The sequence below is a fragment of the Muntiacus reevesi genome, chromosome 1 (assembly GCF_963930625.1).
Source record: "Muntiacus reevesi chromosome 1, mMunRee1.1, whole genome shotgun sequence".
Classification (NCBI taxonomy): Eukaryota; Metazoa; Chordata; class Mammalia; order Artiodactyla; family Cervidae; genus Muntiacus; species Muntiacus reevesi.
The window spans coordinates 66415314-66437658 of NC_089249.1; the positions used below are offsets into that span (position 1 = coordinate 66415314).

A 22345-nucleotide genomic window follows, 5' to 3' on the forward strand; every position below is an offset into this window, starting at 1 on the left:
ATTCCCATCTCCTTCAGAATTTTCCACAGTTTATTGTGATACACACAGTCGAAGGCTTTGGTGTAGTCAGTAAAGCAGAAATAGATGTTTTTCTGGAACTCTCTTGCTTTTTCGATGATCCAGCGGGTATTGACAATTTGATCTCTGGTTCCTCTACCTTTTCTAAAACCAGCTTGAACATCTAATAGAATTTTGCCAAGAGAACGCACTGGTCATAGCTAACACCCTCTTCCAAGAGAAGACTCTACACATGGACATCACCTGATGGTCAACACCAAAATCAGATTAATTATATTCTTTGCAGCCAAAGATGGAGAAGCTCTGTACAGTCATCAAAAATAAGACCAGGAGCTGACTGTGGCTCAGATCATGAGCTCCTTATTGCCAAATTCAGACTTAAAAGTAGGGATAACCACTAGACCATTCAGGTATGACCTAAATCAAATCCCTTATGACTATACATTGGAAGTGAGAAATAGATTTAAGGGACTAGATCTGATAGACAGAGAGCCTGATGAACTATGGATGGAGGTTGGTGACATTGTACAGGAGACAGGGATCAAGACCATCCCCATGGAAAAGAAATTCAAAAAAGCAAAATGACTGTCTGAGGAGGCCTTACAAATAGCTGTGAAAAGAAGAGAAGCAAAAAGTAAAGGAGAAAAGGAAAGATATTCCCATCTGAATGCAGACTTCCAAAGAATAGCAAGGAGAGATTAAAAAAAGCCTTCCTTCCTCAGTGATCAGTGCAAAGAAATAGAGGAAAACAACAGAATGGGAAAGACTAGAGATCTCTTCAAGAAAATTAAGAGATACTAAGGGAACATTTCATGCAAAAATGGGCTCAATAAAGGACAGAAATGGTATGGACCTAACAGAAGCAGAAGATATTAAGAAGAGGTGGCAAGAATACACAGAAGAACTGTACAAAAAAGATCTTCACGACCCAGATAATCACGATGGTGTGATCACTCACCTAGAGCCAGACATCCTGGAATGTGAAGTCAAATGGGCCTTAGAAAGCATCACTACGAACAAAGCTAGTGGAGGTGATGGAATTCCAGTTGAGCTATTTCAAATCCTGAAAGATGATGCTGTGGAAGTGCTGCACTCAATATGCCAGCAAATTTGGAAAACTCAGCAGTGGCCACAGGACTGGAAAAGGCCAGTTTTCATTCCAATCCCTAAGAAAGGCAGTGCCAAAGAATGCTGAAACTACTGCACAATTGCACTCATCTCACACGCTAGTAAGGTAATGCTCAAAATTCTCCAAGCCAGTCCCATCACTTTATGACAAATTGATGGGGAGACAATGGAAACAGTGACAGATTCTTTTCTTGGGCTCCAAAATCACTGTAGATGGTTTCTGCAGCCATGAAATTAAAAAAAAACGCTTCCTTCTTGGAAGAAAACCTATGACAAACCTAGGCCGTATATTGAAATGCAAAGACATCACATTACCGACAGAGGTCCCTATAGTCAAAGCTGTGGTTTTTCCAGTGATCATGCTTGGATATGAGTTGGACCATAAAGAAGGTTGGGTGCCGAAGCGCTAATGCTTTCAAACTATGGTGATTGTCAAAAGAAGACTCTTGAGAGTCCTTTAGACAGAAAGGAATTCAAACCAGTCAATCCTATGGGATATCAGCCCTGAACATTCAGTAGAGAGACTGATGCTTAAGCTGAAACACCAGTAGTTTGGCCACCTGATGCCAAGAGCTGACTCATTGGAAAAGACCCTGATTTTGGGAAAGATTGAGGGCAGGAGGAGGAGGGGATGACAGAATGATGTGATGTTGGATGACATCACTAACTCAATGAACATGAATTTGAGCAAAGTCCAGGAGATAGTGGAGGACAGGGAAACCTGGTATGCTGCAGTTCATGGGATCGTAAAGAATGGTACACAATTTAGCAACTGAACAACAACAACAATATTCATGGGATACAGTAAATAAGACCATTAATGTGTAGCTGAAACTTCTTTAGCAGTTTAGGTTTGGTGTATACAACAATTTTCTTGAGGGAAAGGGGACGTCACTCAGTTGTGCCTGACTCTTTGTGACCCCACGGACAGTAGCCTGCTCCAAAGCTCCTCCATCCATGGGATTTTCTAGGCAAGAATACTGAAGTGGGTTGCCGTTTCCTTCTCCAAGTTTTCTTGAAATATATGTCAAATTTTTAGCCTTCCAAGTGACTTAAATATGAAAGTATGCTTATTTTTAGCTTCATTTGATTGTAAGATGAAACAAGCTGAACCTTAACTTTATCTTAATTGGCTTTTAATTTTTTTATGCTATGCTCTCTTAAACTGAAAAAGGGGAAAAGAAACTTGAGATGGGTAATTAATATTTGAAAAGTTATAGTCGTTATGATTATACCTCCCATTGATGTAATAATAAGGTTATATCTTAATGCACAGAGTTGAAACACTTAATACCAGGGGTAATTTTTAAAATTAAACTTTAAAGATTTTTATTTATTTAAAGTGAACTATCTTAGTGCTCTCCTGCATTTGATTTTTCTGTTAGTACAAAGTGTATGGTATTCCAGGTGTTCAGCTTATCTTATTAGGTGATAACTGAGACAGAAACACTTGTACTCACCAGTCAGTGACGGTTTAACATCTGCTTCTTGCTCAGTGCTGTGTATATTAACCCATTCATTAATTCCTTGCAGAGCGGCAAGAAGAGAAACTGAAGAATAACAACAGAGATCTGTCAATGGTAAGAGTCCTAAATATAACTTCAGGATAAACCACATGGTTTTCAACAGAAGACCATGAATTGCATCAAGTACATTGCACTTACCTTTTCAGAAATTTATAGTTATGCATGCTATAAATAATATAATGGGTTTTCTCTCTTTTTTTATCTTTTATATTTTGTCCTACCTCCTTTTGAAGACAATGGGCTGCTTTTCTGGGCACCTGGTGACCTCAGCTAGTGATCGGAAGTTGTTTTGTGAAGTTTGCTCTGCGTTCAGTTATTCTTTTGATGAATTTGTAGGAGAGAAAGTGGTCTCCCCGTCCTTTTCCTCCGCCATCTTGGCTCCTCCTCTAAATAATATAATGGGTTTTCCTAGACCAAATAGAAGTGAAAATGTGCTATAGGGCTGAAGCTTCATGTTGGTAATATGAGTAGCCTTTTTTTTAAGGGTGTCTTGAGGTCATAATTTTGTCATTTTCACACAGTTTTTTTTTTAGCTTCTCCCTTTTGTTTTCAAATGGAGTCACTTATTTTCTTTTTCTTTCTTATGTTATGACTGAATCTTTGGCTTATGGTGACCTGGTAATCCTGTCATAAGAGTTGGAACATCATAGATGGCCTTTATTCTTTAAGAGGCCTTTTATTCTGAAGGTCAAACATATCATAAAGTGTAAGGAAAAGTGATTTTATTAGCCATTTACTCATTATTTATAAAGAGTAGAGTTTGTTCAAGCATGTCTTTCTGAGGCATAGGTAGGCGAATTTTATGGCTTGACTAATTTTTCTTCCTAATTTCTGTATGTTCAACACAAGACACCTAAACTGTGCAGCAGTTACCTTTTGCTTACTGAGAGACCTTGGCTATATTATTTTACCTTCTGTTTCTTAAAACTCTTTTTTTAAAAAAATATTTATTTATTTGTTCATTTATTTGGCTCTCAGATCTTAGTTGCATCACATGGGATCTTTCATTGCAGTTCACGGACTCTAGTTGTTGCATGCAGGCTTAGTTGCTCCATGGCGTGTGGTCTCTTAATTTCCCGCTTGGGGATTGAACTGCGTCCCCGGCATTGCAAGGTGGATTCTTAACTACTGGGCCACCAGGGAAGCCCCTTGAAATTCTTTTTAAGAAAGATTATATTTGAAAATAGCTTTTATGTTGTCACAGTTATTTCACGCTCAAGTGACCAAATTTGAAAACTGCAGAAAGCAGAGAAAAAATTTCTGATAAACTGTTAGTCATGTCTTTATGATCTTTTGTTTATTTATACTTTCATGGCACATGTAATTAAGAAAGTAGCTAGCTACAAGAAACAAAATACCTTATATGCTTGAACATGTAATCGTTTTTTCACTTGATCAAGAGGTAGAGGTTGGTAGTCCCAGGCTGGTGTGGCAGCACAGTAGTGTCATTAAAGACTCCAGTTAGCCTTCCTTAGCTTATGTTCGTTTGGTTGTTTGATGTTGCTTTACTGTCAGGAATTGCGTTCTTCATTCCAGACAAGGAGTATGGGCAGAAGGTCTAAAGGGATGCTAGCCAGGTTTGCCCCTTTTAAAAGTTCTGGTTAGTGCTTGTACTTGTCAATCGTTGGCCAGAAGTAGGTCATATGGCCACTCCAGTACGGTTCATCAGAAGGTGACAAGGAGAAGAGGCCTTCGGGGTGGAGGGTAGGTTACACAGCAGGCAGTTTTTTGCCAAGGAGCACCTTTTAAAAATGAAATGAAATCAAAATTTGGGGGGGTGTGCTTTAGTAGTGGTTTTCCTTTAGTGTGAAGTGACAATTTGTTGATCTCCTTACAGGTTCGAATGAAATCCATGTTTGCAATTGGCTTTTGTTTTACTGCCCTAATGGGAATGTTTAATTCCATGTGAGTATCCTTTTATTTGGCTTTATATAACTTGCCCTGTGTGGCAATTAACTTTCTTGTTATATTTTGATATTTCATATTTACAGAAAAGTTATAGGACTAGTATATCCATTAATCAGATTCACAATTGTTAACATTTTTCCTCATTTGCTTTCTTTTTTTCTGTTTCTCTATATCATAAATATTTGTGCTCATTCATATATTATTTGTATATTTTTCTGAATCTTTCAGGAGCTTAATGTGGATTTCATGCCCCTTTATTCATAACTACTAAAAGTATGTGTCACCCAAGAACATGGACATTCTCTTATCCTCAGTCCAGTTGTCAAAATTCAGGGAAATTTAATTTTGTTAGAACACAGTTATATGGTAACCTTTTCACCCTCTTAATTTTGAGGATATCTTATGTATAAAGCAAAGACTAAGCTATTATGAGGCCTCTAAAAAGAGTTTAGTATGTCCCTTGGGTTTTTAAGTTCCTTACTATCAAACTGCTTCCAAATGAAGGCAGTCAGTCATTCAGAGATATTTTGACTCTTAAAATAATCTTAACAACTATAATCTTGTTTAACGATAAGGTAAGTTACTGTTTTCTAAACTAACGTATAGCAGGCCTGAATGGGCCTGACTTTGACAGAAGCTGGGAAAATAGCCAAAGATGACAAGCAGTCATTTATTACCTTTTAGAGCTCTCCTGAGCTATCGCACATGTATTAGGATTTTCTTCTTACTCTTCCTTCTCTTTCTCCTTCTCTTCCCCCCTCCCTGCTTCATTTCTGTCTCTCCCTTCCCTTGTATTCATACCCCCGACACAAGTCTGTTCTCTTCACACCTGTGAAGTACCTACTTTGTGCCAGGAATTGTGCTAGGTATCAGAATATAACAAATAAGATGTGTTCCCTGCCCTCAATAGTATCAAAATTTTATGGAAAGAAAAGACCAATAAATTAATACATTAATGAATGGTACTTAACATAAGTGTGTGAGAAGTATGGTAGGGGGAAAAAAGGGACTGGTTAAGTAAGAGACCAAAGGGAATGTCCAAAATTATTTCAATACAAAATTTCCACTTAACTAGTGATTTTGAAAAGGACCTTTGGAAGATTAAATAACTTGCCCAGGTTATATAGAAGTCTCATAATTTGTAACTTATAACTCTAATCTCAGTATTATCTTTTCACTGCTATGCTTTCTCTTATTTCTTGAATTTATTTCACCATGGATTACCAGTCAAACCAAACACTGAAAGATTTTATAGTTAACTAGCAAGCTTAAGGTTATGACCAACCTAGACAGCATATTTAAAGCAGAGACATAACTTGGCCAACAAAGGTCCATCTGGTCAAGGCTATGGTTTTTCCAGTGGTTATATATGGATGTGAGTGTTGGACTATAAAGAAAGCTGAGTGCCGAAGAATTGATGCTTTTAAACTGTGGTGTTGAAGAAGACTCTTGAGAGTCCCTTGGACTTCAAGGAGAGCCAACCAGTCCATCCTGAAGGAGATCAGTCCTGGGTGTTCATTGGAAGGACTGATGTTGAAGCTGAAACTCCAATACTTTGACCACCTGATGCGAAGAGCTGACTCATTGGAAAAGACCCTGATGCTGGGAAAGATTGAGGGCAGGAGGAGAAGGGGACAACAGAGGATGAGATGGCTGGATGGCATCACCGACACAATGGACATGGGTTTGGGTGAACTCCGGCAGTTGGTGATGGACAGGGAGGCCTGGTGTGCTGCAGTTCATAGGGTCGCAGAGTCAGACACGACTGAGCGACTGAACTGAACTGAGCAAGCTTAACTAGTAAGTTAACTAGTAAGCTGTGTGGATCACAACAAACTGGAAAATCCTTAAAGAGATGGAAATATCAGACCATCTCACCTTACTCCTGACAAACCTGTATGCAGGTCAAGAAGTGACAGTTAGAACCAGACATGGAACAACAGACTGGTTCAAAATTGGGAAAGGAGTATATCAAGGCGGTATATCGTCACCCTGTTTATTTAACCTACATGCAGAGTACATTATACAAAATGCTGGATGATTCACAAGCTAGAATCAAGATTGCCGGGAGAAATATCAATAACTTCAGATATGCAGATGACACCACTCTTATGGCAGAAAGCAAAGAGGAACTAAAGAGCCTCTTGATGAAGTTAAAAGAGGAGCATGAAAAAGCTGGCTTAGAAGTCAACATTCAGAAAGCTAATATCATGGCATCTGGTCTCATCACTTCATGGCAAATAGATGGGGACACAATGGAAACAGTGACCTCTTTTATTTTCTTGGGCTCCATAATTACTTCAGATAGTGACTACAGACATGAAATTAAAAGATACTTTCTCTTTGGAAGAAAAGATATGACAAACCTAGACAATATATTAAAAAGCAGAAACATTACTTTGCCAATAAAGGTCTATATAGTCAAAGCTATGGTTTTTCTAGTAGTTATGTATGGATGTGGAAGTTGAACAATAAAGGTGGCTGAGTGCAAGAAGAATTGATACTTTTGAAATGTGGTGTTGGAGAAGACTCTTGAGAGTCCCTTGGACTGCAGTGAGATCAAACCAGTCAATCCTAAAGGAAATCAGTCCTGAATATTCATTGGAAGGACTGATGCTGAAGCTGAAGCTCCAGTAGTTTGGCCACCTGATATGAGGAGCCAACTGATTGGGAATGACCCTGATGCTGGGAAAGATAGAAGCTAGGAGGAGACGGGGATGCCAGAGCATGAGATGGTTTGATGGCATTACTGACTCAGTAATGAATTTGGGCAAGCTCCGAGAGATGGTGAAGGACAGGGAAACCCGGCATGCTGCAGTCCATGGGGTTGCAAAAGAGTCACACATGACTGAGCCACTGAACAACAGTAAGCTTCATTGTGGGCCTGTGTGCTCAGTCATGTCCAGCTCTCTGCAACCCCACCGACTGTGGCCCGCCAGCCTCCGCTGTCCATGGAATTTCCCCAGCAATAATACTGGAGTGGATTGCCATTTCTCCCTCCAGGGGATCTTCCCTGACCCAAAAATCAAACCCACGTATCCTGCGTCTCCTGCATTACTGCTGAACCACCGGGGAAGCTTCACTGATACGACTCAAATACTCCAATATTCTATAATTTGTCACATTCTGGACTGTATAGAGCTGGCTAAGTTTTCATCTGTATTTTTTAAATTTGATGTTTAACCTCTTTATTTTTCTCATACTTCTGATTTTTAAAATAGTGTTTTTATAGGTTAGTGGTTGGTGTGTGTGTGTGTACAGCCATTCGTAACGGGTCTTGACTTCTCTTGCCATGCTTTGCTCAATCGTGTCTGATTCTTTATTGTGTTATAACTACAACAAATTTGAATCCCTGCTTTGCTTGAAGTTCACCATTTGATTTTACTCCTTAGTCCATGTACAGGTGGGTTCTAATGAAACAGATTGAGAAATAACTATGGGGAATATAACTAATATTTTATAATAACTCTAAATGGAGTATAAACTTTAAAAATTGTGAGTCACTATGTTGTACACCTGAAACTTATATAATATTGTAAATCAACCATAGCTGAATTTTTTAAAAAAAATAAAGAGAATGATGGCCATTTCTATCAGTAGTGATGCTATATTATATTCATGTGATTCCCTTTCTTAGTGTTATTTGTGAACATATTGTGGTGTGAAAGGCTGCTCTATGGAAGGGACATCTGCTTCAAATATATATACATATTTAATATTTATTTATTTGGCTGTGTTGGGTCTTAGTTGCAGCATATGGGATCTTCACTGCATCCTGTGGGTTGTTCTGTCACAACACATGGACTCTAGTTGTGGCACCCATGGGCTCAGCAGTTGGGATGCACAGACTTAGTTGCCCTATGGCATATGGGATGTTAGTTCTCCCTGCCAGGGATTGAACCCATGTGCCCTGCATTTCACAGTGGATTCTTTTTTGTTGTTGTTCTTTGTTTTTGAAATTTTTACAATGTTGTGTTGGTTTCTAACATACAACAATGAGAATCAGCCGTAATTACACTTAAGCCTCCCTACCCTCCCCCAGTCCCAGCCCTCTAAGTCATCATAGAGTTCCGGGCTGGGCTTCCTGTGTTATACAGCAGCTTCTTGCTAGCTATCCACTTTACATGGGATAGTACATATATGTCGATGTTACTTACCTCCATTCGTCCCACTCTCTCCCTCCCGCACTGTGTCCACAAGTCCATTCTCTACATCTCTGTCTCCATTCCATTCCGACAAATAAGTTAATCAATACCATTGTTCTAGATTCCATGTATGTCTGTTAATGTGTGATATTAGTTTTTCTCCTTCTGACTTCTATCACTCTGTGTAACAGACTCTAGGTTCATCCACCTCACTAGAACTGACTCAAGTTCATTCTTTTTTATGGCTGAGTAACATTCCATTATATTTTTATATGTATCAGATCTTCTTTATACATTCATGTATCAGTAGACATCTAGGTTGTTTCTATGTCCTGGCAATAATACTGTAAATAGTGCTGCAGTAAACATTAGGGTGTATGTGTCTTTTAGGATTGTGGTTTTCTCAGGGTATATATATATATGCCCAGTAGTGGGATTGCAGGGTCATATGGTAGTTCTGTTTTTAGTTTTTTAAGGAACCTTGTACTGTTCTCCATAATGACTGTGTCAGTTTACATTCCCACCAACAGTGCAGGAGGGTCCTTTTTTCTCCATGTCCTCTTCAGCTTTTATTGTTTGTCAATTTTTTGATGATGGCCATTCTGACTGGTGTGAGGTGATACCACACTGTAGTTTTGGTTTGTGTTTCTCAAAATAGTTACTGATATTGAGCATCCTTTCATGTATTTATTGCCATGTGTATGTCTTTTTTGGAGAAATTTCTCTTTAGGTCTTCTGCCCACTTTTTGATTGGACTATTTGTTTTCTTGCTATTGAGCTGTATGAGCTGCTTATATATTCTGGAGATTAATCTTTGTCAGTTGTTTCATTTGCAATTATTTTTGAGGGTTGTCTTTTAATCTTCTAATTATTGTTTCCCTTACTGTGCAGAAGCTTTTAAGTTTCATTAGGTCCCACTTGTTTTTGTTTTTATTTCCATTATGCTAGGAGATGTGTCAAAGGGGATCTTCCTGTGATTTATGTCAAAGAGTGTACTGCCTACATTTTCCTCTAAGAGTTTTATAGTTTCTGGACTTACATTTAAGTTTTTAATCCATTGTGACTTTATTTATGTGTATGGTGTTTGGAAGTGTTCTAGTTTCATTCTTTTAGATGTAGCTGTCTATTTTTCCCTTATTGAAGAAGCTGTCTTTTGTCCATTATATTTTCTTGCCTCTTTTGTCAAAGATAAGGTGCCCAGAGGTGCGTGGGTTTATCTCTGGGCTTTCTGTCTTGTTCCATTGGTCTGTATATCTGTTTTTGTGCCAGTACCATACTGTCTAGATGACTGTAGCTTTGCAGTAGTCTCAAGTCAGGAAGGTTGATTCCTTCAACTCCATTTTTCATTCTCAAAATTTCTTTGACTATTCAGGATCTTTTGTGTTTCCATACATCAGCAGTGGCCACAGACTAGAAAAGCTCAGTTTTCATTCCAATCCCAAAGAAGAGCAGTGGCCAAGAATGTCCAAACTGCCACACATTTGCACTCATTTCACCTGCTAGCAAGGTAATGCTCAGAACGCTTGAAGGGTTTTGAAGGCTTCAACAGTACGTAAACCGAGAACTTCCAAATGTACAAGCTGGATTTAGAAAAGCCAGAAGAACCAGAGATCAAATTGCCAACATCCATTGGATCATAGAAAAAGCAAGAGAATACCAGAAAAACATCTGCTTCATTGACTGTGTTAAAGACTTACTTTGTGGATCATGACAAACTGTGGAAAATTCTTAAAGAGATAGGAATACCAGACCACCTTACGTGCTTCTGAGAAACCTACGTGTAGGACAAGAAGCAGCAGTTAGAACTGAACATGGAGCAACGGACTGGTTCCAAATTGGGAAAGGAGTATGTCAAGGCTGTATATTGTCACCCTATTTATTTAACTTATATGCAGAGTATATGATGTGAAATGCCGGCTGGATGACTCACAAGCTGGAATCAGGATTGCTGGGAGAAATATCAACAACCTGAGATATACAGATGATACTACCCAAATGGCAAAAAGTAACTAAAGAGCCCCTTGATGAAGGTGAAAGAAAAGAGTGAAAAAGCAAGGTTAAAACTCAGCATTCATAAAACTAAGATCATGGCATCCAGTCCCATCACTTCATGGCAAATAGATGGGGGAAAATGGAAACAGTGAGAGACTTTATTTTCTTGGGCTCCAAAATCGCTGTGGCTGGTGACTGCAGTCATGAAATTAAAAAAATGTTTGCTCCTTGGAAGTAAAGCTATAGAAAAACCTAGACAGCGTATTAGAAGGCAGAGACATCACTTTGCCAACAAAGGCCCATATAGTCAAAGCTGTGGTTTTTCCAGTAGTCATGTATGGATGTGAGAGTTGGACTGTACAGAAGGCTGAATGTGGAAGAATTGATGCTTTCGAACTGTTGTGCTGAAGAAGACTCTTGAGACTCCCTTGGACATCAAGGAGATCAAATCACTCAATCCTAAAGTAAATCAACCTTGAACATTCATTAGAAAGACTGATGCTGAAGCTGAAGCTCCAATAGTTTGGCCACCTGACGTGAAGAACTGACTCATTGGAAAAGACCCTGATGCTGGGGAAGACTGAAGGCAGGAGGAGAAGGGGATGACGGATAAGATGGTTGGACAGCATCACCGACTTAATGGACATGAGTTTGAGCAAATTCTGGGAGGTGGTGAAGGATAGGGAAGCCTGGTGTGCTGCAGTCCATGTGGTCACAAAGAGTTGGACATGACTTAGTAACTGAGCAACAACAGCAAATTGTATAATTTTTTGTTCTAGTTCTGTGAACTATACCATAGGTAATTTGATAGAGATTGAATTGAATCTGTAGATTGCATCGAATCTGTAGATTGCTTTGGTCTTTGTAGTTCATTGTCACAGTACTGATTCTTCTAGTCCAAGAACATGTATCCATCTGTTTGTGTTATCTTTGACTTCTTTCATCAATGTCTTATAGTTTTCTGCTTACAGGTATTTTGTCTCTTTAGGTGGATTTATTCCTAGGTATTTTATTCTTTTTATTGCAGCAGTGAATGGAATTGTTTTCTTAATTTCTTTCTGATTTTTTCATTATTATTGTATAGGAATGCAAGGGATTTGTGTGAATTAATTTTGTATCTTGCAATTTCAATGTATTCATTGATTTGCTCTGGTAATTTTCTGGTGGCATCTTTAGGGTTTTGTGTGCTCCAAACAATGAGAGTTTTACTTCTTTTCCTATCTGTAGTCCTTTTATTTCTTTTTCTTCTCTGATTGCCTTGGTTAGGACTTCCAAAACTATGTTGAAAAATAGTAATGAGAGAGGGCACCCTTGTCTTGTTCCTGATCTTAGAAGAAATGCTTTCAGATTTTCACCATTGGGAATAATGTTTGCTGTGTGTTTGTCATATATGGCCTTAATATTATTTTTGAGGTAGAGTCCTTCTAGACCTAATCTAAAAAGTTGATTTTTTTTTAATCATAAATGGTTGTTGAATTTTGTTGAAAGCTTTCTCTGCATCTGTTGAGAGGATCATATGGTTTTTATCTTTCAGCTTGTTAATATGGTGTGTCACTTTGATTGATTTGCATGAGTTGAAGAATCTTTGCATACCTGGGGTAAACCCCACTTGATCCTGGTATATGATCCTTTTAATCTGTTGTTGGATTCTGTTTGCTAGAATTTTGTTGAAGATTTTTGCATCGATGTTCGTATTGGCCTGTTGTTTTCTTTCTTGGTGGTATCTTTGTCTTGTTTTAGTATCAGGGTGATGGTGGCCTCATAGAATGAATTTGGGAGTTTTCCTTCCTCTGCAGTTTTCTGGAAGAGTTTGAGCAAGATAGGTGTTAGCTCTTCTCTTGGAGAAGGCAATGGCGACCCACTCCAGTACTCTTGCCTGGAAAATCCCATGGATGGAGGAGCCTGGTAGGCTACAGTCCATGGGGTCACTAAGAGTCAGATATGACAGCGACTTCACTTTCACATTTCACTTTCATGCATTAGAGAAGGAAATGGCAAGCCACTCCAGTGTTCTTGCCTAGAGAATCCCAGGGAAGGGGGAGCCTGGTGGGCTGCCGTCTCTGGGGTCACACAGGGTCAGACACGACTGAAGTGACTTAGCAGCAGCAGCTCTTCTCCAAATGTTTGGTAGAATTCACCTGTGAAGCCATCTGGCTCTGGACTTTTGTTTGTTGGAAGATTTTTGATCACAGTTTCAATTTCAGTGCTTGTGATTGGTCTATTTATGATTCCTGATTGTTCTGAGTTCAGTTTTGGAAGGTTGTACTTTTCTAAGAACTTTTCATTTATTCCAGGTTGTCTGTTTTATTGGCATATAGTTGCTTGTAGTAGCCTCTTATGATCCTTTGTATTTCTGCATTGTCTCTTGTAACATCTCCTTTTTCATTTCTAATTTCATTGACTTAAGTCTTTTCCCTTTTCTTCTTGATGAGTCTAGCTAGTGGCTTGTCCATTTTGTTTATTTTCTCAAAGTTTTTTAGTTTTATTGATCTTGTCAGATGACCATCATATCTACTACTGTGGGCAGAAATCCCTTAGAAGTAATGGAGTAGCCATCATGGTCAACAAAAGAGTCTGAAATGCAGTACTTGGATGCAGTCTCAAAAACAACAGAATGATCTCTGTTTGTTTCCATGCAAACCATTCAATATCACGGTAATCCAAGTCTATGCCCCAACCAGTAATGCTGAAGAAGCTGAAGTCGAGCGGTTCTATGAAGATCTACAAGAACTTTTAGAGCTGACACCCAAAAAAGATGTCCTTTTCATTATAGGGGACTGGAATGCAAAAGTAGGTAGTCAGGAAACAACTGGAGTAACAGACAAATTTGGCCTTGGAGTACAGAATGAAGCAGGGCAAAGGCTAATAGAGTTTTGCCAAGAGAACACACTGGTCATAGCAAACACCCTCTTCCAACAACACAAGAGAAGACTCTACACATGGACATCACTAGATAGTCTACACCAAAATCAGACTGATTATATTCTTTGAAGCCAAAGATGGAGAAGCTCTATACAGTCAGCAAAAACAAGACCAGGAGCTGACTGTGGCTCAGATCATGAACTCCTTCTTGTGAAATTCAGACTTAAATTGAAGAAAGTAGGGAAAACCACTAGACCATTCAGATATGACCTAAATCAAATCCCTTATTACTATATGGTGGAAGTGAGAAATAGATTTAAGGGACTATATCGGATAGACAGAGTGCCTGATGAACTATGGACGGAGGTTCGTGACATTGTACAGGAGACAGGGAGCAAGACCGTCTCCATGGAAAAGAAATACAAAAAGGCAAAATGGTTGTCTACGGAGGCCTTACAAATAGCTGTGAAAAGAAGAGAAGAGAAAAGCAAAGGAGAAAAGGAAAGATATTCCCATCTGAATGCAGAGTTCCAAAGAATAGCCAGGAGAGATAAGAAAGCCTTCCTCAGCGATCAATGCAAAGAAATAGAGGAAAACAACAGAATGGGAAAGACTAGAGATCTCTTCAAGAAAATTAGAGATACCAAGGGAACATTTCATGCAAAAATGGGCTCGATAAAGGACAGAAATGGTATGGACCTAACAGAAGCAGAAGATATTAAGAAGAGGTGGCAAGAATACACAGAAAAACTGTACAGAAAAGATCTTCACGACCCAGATAATCACAATGGTGTGATCACTCACCTAGAGCCAGACATCCTGGAATGTGAAGTCAAATGGGCCTTAGAAAGCATCATTACGAAGAAAGCTAGTGGAAGGGATGGAATTCCAGTTGAGCTATTTCAAATCCTGAAAGATGATGCTGTGAAAGTGCTGCACTCAATATTTCAGCAAATTTGGAAAGCTCAGCAGTGGCCACAGGACTGGAAAAGGCCAGTTTTCATTCCAATCCCAAAGAAAGGCAATGCCAAAGAATGCTGAAACTACCGCACAGTTGCACTCATCTCACACCCTAGTAAAGTAATGCTCAAAATTCTCCAAGCCAGGTTTCAGCAGTACATGAACCGTGAACTTCCAGATGTTCAAGTCAGTTTTACAAAAGGCAGAGGAACCAGAGATCAAATTGCCAACATCCACTGGATCATCAAAAAAGCAAGAGAGTTCCAGAAAAACATCTATTTCTGCTTTTGACTATGCCAAAGCCTTTGACTATGTAGATCACTCTAAACTGTGGAAAATTCTGAAAGAGATGGGAATACCAGATCAGCTGACCTGCCTCTTGAGAAACCTATATGCAGCTCAGGAAGCAACAGTTAGAACTGGACATGGACCAACAGACTGGTTCCAAATAGGAAAAGGAGTACGTCAAGGCTGTATATTGTCACCCTGCTTATTTAACGTATGTGCAGAGTACATCATGAGAAACTGATGGGTTGGATGAAGCACAAGCTGGAATCAAGATTGCCGGGAGAAATATCAATAACCTCAGATATGCAGACGACACAACCTTTATGGCAGATAGTGAATAACTAAAGAGCCTCTTGATGAAAGGGAAAGAGGAGAGTGAAAAAGTTGGCTTAAAGCTTAACATTCAGAAAACTAAGATCATGGCATCTGGTCCCATCACTTTTTGGGAAATAGATGGGAAAACAGTGGAAGCAGTGCCAGACTTTATTTTTGGGGGGCTCCAAAATCACTGCAGATGGTGATTGCAGCCATGAAATTAAAAGACGCTTACTCCTTGGAAGGAAAGTTATGACCAACCTAGATAGCATATTTAAAAGCAGAGACATTACTTTGCAAACAAAGGTCCATCTGGTCAAAGCTATGGTTTTTCCAGTGGTCATGTCTGGATGTGAGAGTTGGACTGTGAAGAAAGCTGAGCGCAGAAGAATTGATGCTTTTGAACTGTGGTGTTGGAGAAGACTCTTGAGAGTGCCTTGGACTGCAAGGAGATCCAACCAGTCCATCCTAAAGGAGACCAGTCCTGGGTGTTCATTGGAAGGACTGATGTTGAAGCTGGAACTCCAATACTTTGGCCACCTCATGCAAAGAGTTGACTCATTGGAAAAGAGCCTAATAATGCTGGGAAGGATTGGGGGCAGGAGGAGGAGGGGACGACAGAGGATGAGATGGCTGGATGGCATCAACGACTCAATGGACATGGGTTTGGCTGGACTCCGGGAGTTGGTGATGGACAGGGAGGCCTGGTGTGCTGCGATTCATGGGGTCGCAAGGAATCAAACACAACTGAGCGACTGAACTGATCTTTGCTATTGTTTTCTTCATTTTTTTCTATTTATTTCTGCTCTGATATTTATGATTTCTTTCCTTCTACTATCTTTGGGGTTTTTGTCCTTCTTTTTCTAGTTACTTTAGGTGTAAGATCAGGTTGTTGATTTGATGTTTTTCTCATTTCTTGAGGTAGTTTTGTATTTCTGTAAACTTCCCTCTTAGAACTGCTTTTGCTGCATTCTCTAGGTTGGTAAAGAATCCGCCTGCAATGCAGGAGACCCTGGTTTGATTCCTGTGTCAGGAAGATCCACTGCAGAAGGGATAGGCCACCCACTCCAGTATGGTTGGGCTTCCCTTATGGCTCAACTAGTAAAGAATCTGCCTGCAATGTGGGAGACCTGAGTTCGATCTCTGGGTTGGGAAAATCCCAGGAAAAGAGAAAGGCCACCGACTCCAGTATTCTACCCTGGAGAATTCCATGGACTGTATTGTCCATGGGGTCGCAAAGAGTCACACACAATTGAGCAACTTTCACTAGGTTTTGGGTTGTCATATTTTCATTGTCATTTGTTTCTAGGTATTTTATAAATTTTCTTTTAGTATCTTCAGTGACCTCTTGGTTATTGAGAAGTGGTTGTTTAGCCTCCATGTGTTTTTGGGTTTTTTATAGGTTTTTTCTCTGTAATTGATATCTAGTCTCATAGGTTGTGGTCAGAAAAGATGCTTGATAGGATTTCAGTTTTCTTAAATTTACCAAGGCTTGATTTGTGACCCAAGTTGTGATCTTTCCTGGAGAATGTTTTTTGTTCAGTTGAGAAAAAAGTGGATTTTGCTGTTTGGGGATGGAATGTCCTAGAGATATCAATTAGAGCCATCTGGTATAATGTGTGCTTTAAGGCTTGTATTTTAATTTTTTGTGTAGATGATCTGTCCTTTGGTGTAAATGGGGTGTTAAAGTCCCCAACTATTATTGTCTTACTCTTGATTTTCCGTTTTATGGTTCTTAGCATTTGCCTTTTGTATTGAGGTGCTCCTATATTGCATGCATAAATATTTATAGTTGTATTTTCTTGGATTGATACCTGCAAGGTGGATTCTTAACCAGTGGACCATCAGGGAAGTCCCTCCAGTGTATTTCTCTCCCAATGTCATATTTTTCCTCTAAGATGGAATCTCTTAGTGCAATTTTTCTCTAACTATTGAATAGGTTCTTATTGGAAAAATTCCAATAGTATATAATTGTGTAAAATATAAAGTAAAAATCACTCTGCCTTCCTGAAATAGAGTACATGTCCTGTCAAGGCTTGTACTTTTTCTGTATATATACAAACATCGAGATATTTGTATGTATTAATTTTTATACCCAAAATGACTGTTTTGTAGTCTACTATAGTTACCTGTGGTAATTTTTAGTTTTTATTTATTTTTTAACATGTTTATTTTATTTGGCTATGTCAAGTGTCAGCTGTGGTACACTGGATCTTCACTGCATCATGTGGAATCTTTCATTGTGGTACAAGGACTGTTGTAGTGTGCGGGCTCCAGAGCATGTGGGCTCAGTAGCCGTGGGGCACGGGCTTAGTTGCCCTGTACCATGTGGGATCTTAGCTCTCAACCAGGGATCTGAACACGCGTCCCCTGCCTTGCAATGCAGATTCTTAACCATTAGACCACCAGGGAAGTCCCATTATGATAATCTTTAAAATACAGTACATGTAAACTTTGCATAATCATTTTTATTGTCTGTAAGTATTCCATTGAATGGATGTGCCTTTACATATGTAATCTTCTATAAATCCTCACACAGAATTTTCACAGGTAGTATATAGACCAGTATACATATACTTATTTTTTCCCCATGTATATCCTACCAATATTGCTTGGGTAAAGTTTTGATAGAAATCGTTCTCTGGAATGTTGCTTTTTGCTTGGCCGTGCTTTGTGGTGTTGGGGACTCTCAGTTTCCCAACCAGACATTGACCTGGACCCGTGGCAGTGAAAGCATAGAACCCTAACCACTGGACCACCAGGAGATTCCCCTAGAAAAGTTTTTATTAAGTTTTGCTTTTAGATTACTGTCCCCAGGGCTTGTGGATGGTTCTTTCTGTGTATATTTGTCATCACTAGAAATTATGTGTCTGTGTAATATTTGTAAATCTAATAGTTGAAAAATAATATTTTTTAGATTTGCATTTTTGGTGTGGTTTTGCATCTTTTCATTTATTTATTATGCTTTTACTATTTATAAATTTCTGGTTCATGTTCTTCCCCTTATTTTGTTTTTACAAGAATTCTTTACATATTAAGACTTAAACTTTCCTTTTGGAGATACATGAACAGTATTAATTTTTATGTCACTTTTCTGTTGTGTAAATAGTACCTTTCTTATACCAGATTATATAGTTTTTCTTATTTTATATTTAAATTTTGTTTCGTCTGTAATTTATTTTGGTGTTTAGTTTCCAACTTTATCAAGCTCTTAGCTGTTGTCAGTAGTAGGTAGGGAGTAAATAATATGTTTTCCCTAATGATTTGAAATGACTAGTTTATGATATATCACCTAGCTTCTGAAGCTTATGTTTCAGATCTATGCAGTAGATCTTAACCAGGAATGTACATCAGAAACAAAGAATTTTGGTTCCAAAATTCTAAAACAAGAATTTTCTTAGGCTAGTGAGACACAAATACTTCTAAAAAATTCACACAATATAGAATAATGTAGAATAAAAAGTGAAAGTGAACCCAAATGAGTTGAAAACTTATGTCCACCCAGAAACTTCACACAGCTTTATTGATATTTGTCATAACTTGGAAGTAATCAATTGATAAATGGATAAACTCTGGGAATATCCATACAGTGGAATATTATTCATTGCTAAAAAGAAATAGGCTGGCCTTGTGAAGACATGAAGGAACCTTAAATGCATACTATTAAGTGAAAGAAAGCAATCTGAAAAGGCTACATACAACATATAGATTGCAACTATATGACATTATGGGCTTCCCTGGTGGCTCAGAGGTTAAAGCGTCTGCCTGTAATGCGGGAGACCCGGGTTCGATCCCTGGGTTTGGAAGATCCCCTGGAGAAGGAAATGGCAACCCACTCCAGTATTCTCGCCTGGAAAATCCCATAGAAGGAGGAGCCTGGTAGGCTACAGTCCACGGGATCGCAAAGAGTCAGACACGACTTAGCTACTTCACTTTCACTATACAACATTATAGAAAAGATATAACTATGGCTGCTGCTGCTGCTGCTAAGTCGCTTCAGTCGTGTCCTACTCTGTGCAACCCCATAGACGGCAGCCCACCAGGCTCCCCCATCCCTGGGAATTCTCCAGGCAAGAACACTGGTGTGGGTTGCCATTTCCTTCTCCAATGCATGAAAGTGAAAGGTGAAAGTGAAGTCACTCAGTCATGTCCGACTGTTAGCGACCCCATGGACCGCAGCCCACCAGGCTCCGCCGTTCATGGAGTTCTCCAGGCAAGAGTACTGGAGTGGCTTGCAATTGCCTTCCCCTCAAAACTATGGAGATAGTAGTAAAAAGATCTATGGTTGCCAGGAATCAGGTATGAGGGAGGGATGAATAAGCAGAGCACAGAGAATTTTTTTTTAAGTGTAAAACTATTCTGTGTGATACTTAATGGTGATACATTTTGCTGTACATTTATTAAAACCCAAGAATGGTTCTTGCCTGGTCATTCAGTGACTAAGACTCCACGCTCCCAATGCAGGGGGCCCCGGTTCAATCCCTGGTCAGGGAACTAGATCCTGCATGCCGCCACTAAAGATTCTGCATGCCACGGTGAAGACCCAGAACAGCCAAATAAGTAAATAAGGACTAAAAAAAGAAAGAAAGAAGAGTGAACCCTAATGTAAACTATGGAGTTTGGGTAATAATGAGGTGCCATTGTAACCTACCAGTTGGCAGTTATGAATGATGCTTCCAGAAACATCTGTGTGCAGGTTTTTTTTGTGAACATATTTTCTGCTCCTTTGGATAGATAACAAAGAGCATGATTACTGGAATGTATTCATGTTTTTTCTTTCTCCTGATATTTATGTCCTGTACATTTAAAAATAAATATATATATATATATATATTTATTGTGTCTAGGATTGTGAGCACCTAGAAGTTAAAGGCTGTAACTGTTTTTATAAGCCCTCATGTGAAATTAAAAATCTAATGCATATTTTGGGACTTCCCCAGTATAAGACTATTTTTCAGTGCAGGGGATGTGAGTTCAACCCCTGGTTGGGAAACTGAGAGCCTGCCTGCCTTACAGCCAGAAAAACCCAAAACATAAACAATATTGTAACAAATTCAGTAAAAACTTTAAAAATGATCCACATCAAAAAAAGTATTAAAAAAAGGTCTAGTACATATTTTGATTGTACTGAACAATCACTGTTCTTTAGCATAATTTCTCTTAGTTTCACCTTGATCATCTGTTTATTGTAGAATGGAATACATTGTCTGTAATACCCATTTTCATCTTAAAATGTGTTGATAAGAAAAAAGCTCAGCTTAAACTATATGGGAAGGACTTGAGCTCCTAGATTGCCAGAGAAGCAATAGGAGGTATTATATTTAATTATTATCAATTATTTATTTCTCTTTAATTTCTCTTCTGGAATATTTCCATACAGCCAAACCACTATAATGTTAGAAGTGATCTTTAAAGTCATTTAACACATTACTTCTGTGTCAGTACAGAAATCCCTCCAATAATACCTCTAGCAGATAATTTTCCATCCTCTTTTTAATTATTTTCAACAGTGAGGAGCTTGATGGTTTCTGACATATAGTTTATTAGTAGTATGTAGGGTTTGAAAGTGGTTCCTTTTATTGGGCCAAAATACACCTTCTTGTTCTGTTCATAAGTAGTGGTCTCTCCCTTTGTAATTGCAGAAAGTACACTTGGAGAAATAATCAACCTATTATAAGCCATGTCTCTCTTTGTATATTTTTCTTTCTCTCCCCAACTCTTTTCATTATTAGGCTAGACACCAATTCACTTAGGTATTCCTGTAGCAAGCTTCCAATCTCCTGAAAAACTTAATTTGAAGGGTTTTTAATTCATTTTTGTGGCTGTTCTAAAGACTCATTCATACTAAATTTTCAGTTTCATGTAAATGAATAATTTGCTTATAGAACATATAAGATTTTCTCTTCTTCCTTTAAATTTTTTTTTTACTTTTATTTATTTATTTGGCTGTGCCACTCGGCATGTGGGATCTTAGTTCCCCCACCAGGAACCCATGCCCCCTGCAGTGGAAGTGTGGAATCCTAACCACTGGACTGCCAGGGAAGTCCCTTCTCTCTTTTTTAAAAGCCTTTTTCCAGCTTTATTGAGATATGTAGTTGACATATAATATAGAATACTCTTACGTTTAAGATGTATAGAGTGATAGTTTGGTACATATATTGGTGCATATTTTGCAAAATGATTACCACAATAAGTTTAGTTAACAAATCCTTCACATAAATATCAGTTTGTTGTGGTGGTGGTAAGACTAATTAAGATTTACTGTCAGCAACTTTCAAGTATATAATACAATAGTATTAAATATAATTACTGTTCTGTACATTAGATGCCCAGAACTTATTCATCTTAAAACTGGAAGTTTGTACCCTTTGACCAACTTCTCCCTGTTTCTCTCACCTCCCATCCTCTGGCAACCACCAATCTAGTTCTCTAAGAGCTAAGCTTTTTTTAGATTCCACATATAAGTGATCTCAGACAGTGTTTGTCTTTCTTTGTCAGACTTGTATACAGTATACATATACATGGATAGATGTGTGTGTGTGTGTATGTATATATATATATATATATATATATATATATATATATATATATGTATGTATTATTCACATTTCCTTTATCCAGCCGTCTGCTGGTGGTACTTAGGTAGTTTGCATATCTTAGTTGTTATGAATACTCCTGCAGTGACATGGGAGTACAGATCTCTCTGAGATAGTAGTTTATTTCAATTCCTTTGGCTGAATAGCTAGAAATGGGATTTCTGAATCATATGGTAGTTCTGTTTTTAATTATTTGAGGAACATTCATGTTGTTTTTCATAGTGGCTGTACCAATTTACATTCCCACAAATAGTGTCCAGCATTTGTTATCTCTTGTCCTTTTGGTAATAGTCATTCTAACAAGTGAGAGATGAAATCACATGGCTTTGCATTTCCTTGATAGTTAGTAGTATTGACCATCTTTTCATGTACTTCTTAGCCATTTGTATGTCTTTTTCAGAAAAATGCCTATTCAGATCCTCTGCCCTCTTTTTAATTGGATTATTTGGGAGAGTTTTGCTCTTGTACAAATCCTTATATATTTTGGATATTAACTCCTTAACAGATATATGGTTTACAAATATTTTCTCTTATTCCATAGTTTCCATTTTCATTTTGTTGTTTCACTTGCTGAGCAGAAGCTTTTTTGTTTGATGTGGTCATTTGT

At 38.5% G+C, this 22345-nt stretch overlaps 1 protein-coding gene across 1 annotated transcript in view; it reads left to right on the forward strand.

Moving 5' to 3' along the window:
• Window positions 1-22345, forward strand: part of TMCO1 (transmembrane and coiled-coil domains 1) — a 71975-nt gene that overhangs the window by 20785 nt on the left and 28845 nt on the right. Inside the window, exons 4-5 of the mRNA XM_065946503.1 lie at window positions 2680-2726; window positions 4510-4577. Of these exons, the coding sequence (XP_065802575.1) occupies window positions 2680-2726; window positions 4510-4577 (115 nt within the window). The remainder of the gene's footprint in view (window positions 1-2679; window positions 2727-4509; window positions 4578-22345) is intronic.